The sequence below is a fragment of the Stylophora pistillata genome, chromosome 12 (genome assembly GCF_964205215.1).
Source record: "Stylophora pistillata chromosome 12, jaStyPist1.2, whole genome shotgun sequence".
NCBI lineage: Eukaryota > Metazoa > Cnidaria > Anthozoa > Scleractinia > Pocilloporidae > Stylophora > Stylophora pistillata.
The window spans coordinates 18,365,647-18,367,041 of NC_142530.1; the positions used below are offsets into that span (position 1 = coordinate 18,365,647).

Below are 1,395 nucleotides of genomic sequence, written 5' to 3' on the forward strand. Positions count from 1 at the left end.
TGGAAAAGTGACACAGCTCTGTATCGAGCCATTGTTCCTCATGCTCGCCTGTGATTGGTTCGTTGGCCGCCTAAAAGTGGCTATAAGTCGACCGACTGTAAGAAACGTGTGCCAACGGTGCCATTAACCGGAGCAAAACCTTTCATGAACATCAAGGCTCCCCAAGGAAAATCTTAATCGTTAACAGATGGAGAGCCCGATCCCTTTTCGTGAGAGACAGTCACAGTTGACAAGTCAGTTTCATTTCGCCTCGGCGGACCATCACGAGAAGAACTTGAAGCGCAAGCGAAGAAGGAAATCCCCAACACAGCAAATCGCACAACGACATGCAGCAAACTTACGCGAACGAAAACGAATGCAAAGCATAAACGAGGCATTTGAAGGCCTTCGACATCACATCCCCACGCTACCTTACGAGAAAAGACTATCGAAAGTCGACACTTTACGACTAGCCATCGGATACATTGGTTTTCTTACAGAAATGATCAGTTCCGATATGAGCCACAGCCAAGCGCTACAACCAACGTCTTCAGAACAACCCAGAAAAGTTATGATATGTCATCGAGGTTTCGGTGAGTACCTGAGTTTTATGTTGGAGTGAATGTTTCGCTTTGGTAACAGAAGTTTGTGCCCATCTGGGAAGTTCTCACGTACATGTTGGGTTGAAGGCTAATAACAAAATTGACGTTTTGGTAATTTTTTGCATTTTATAAACTGCAAATTGAGGGAAATCTCGTCAAATTCGGCTGGCAAATCCTCAGAGAGCAAACAAGGGCCGCCCTTACGATTACATGTAACACACAAGGCAAAACCTACATATCATTCATAAATTTCAATTCTTTTATTGATATTCTCCATGTATGCTCACTTTTTTTTCTTCACGTTGTTTTCCCTTTTGGCAGGTACTCAAGAGTACGGTCTGCCGCCATTAACAGGGCATTCACTATCGTGGACAGATTCGAAGAAACCCAAACTATCGTCCAGTATTATGAAAGCGAAGATTTGGACCCCTGAAGATCCGAGAATACATAACAATGCAATGTATCCCTCACCTTTGTGAGAAAAGGAAAATACTGTTAATTACGCTTTATGCCAGGGCAGGGAAAATATTGAACTTTAATTGTATTTTAGCAGAGGTAGAATTATTTTTTAATGACTAGCTTGCGAGAAGGACACTGTAATATATCTGGATGCACGAACGAAGTTTTATTATACAGACAGATTTTGTGTTTCATTTGTGGGTTAGTAAAGTGCGTTTTGTTTGCATTTTTCTCCGAGGGAAAAATTCCAACTAAACCAAATCAACTCAAAAATTCCGTAAAACGTTTTTGTAAATTTTTCTCTCTCCAAGCAAAACACATCTAGAATTTGTATATTAAAAAACATTGAATTCTA

At 40.8% G+C, this 1,395-nt stretch overlaps 1 protein-coding gene across 1 annotated transcript; it reads left to right on the plus strand.

Moving 5' to 3' along the window:
* On the plus strand, positions 1-1,395 carry LOC111331485 (pancreas transcription factor 1 subunit alpha). Its single transcript, XM_022936611.2, has 2 exons — positions 1-572; positions 903-1,395. The coding sequence occupies exons 1-2, from the start codon at positions 188-190 to the stop codon at positions 1,058-1,060; spliced, it is 543 nt and encodes a 180-aa protein (XP_022792346.1). The 5' UTR covers positions 1-187; the 3' UTR covers positions 1,061-1,395.

Coding starts and splice junctions, on each gene's coding strand:
- LOC111331485 (XM_022936611.2), top strand. CDS start 188: ATGGAGAGCCCGATCCCTTTTCGTGAGAGACAGTCACAGTTGACAAGT. Junction 573..902: donor GATATGTCATCGAGGTTTCG/GTGAGTACCTGA, acceptor CCCTTTTGGCAG/GTACTCAAGAGTACGGTCTG.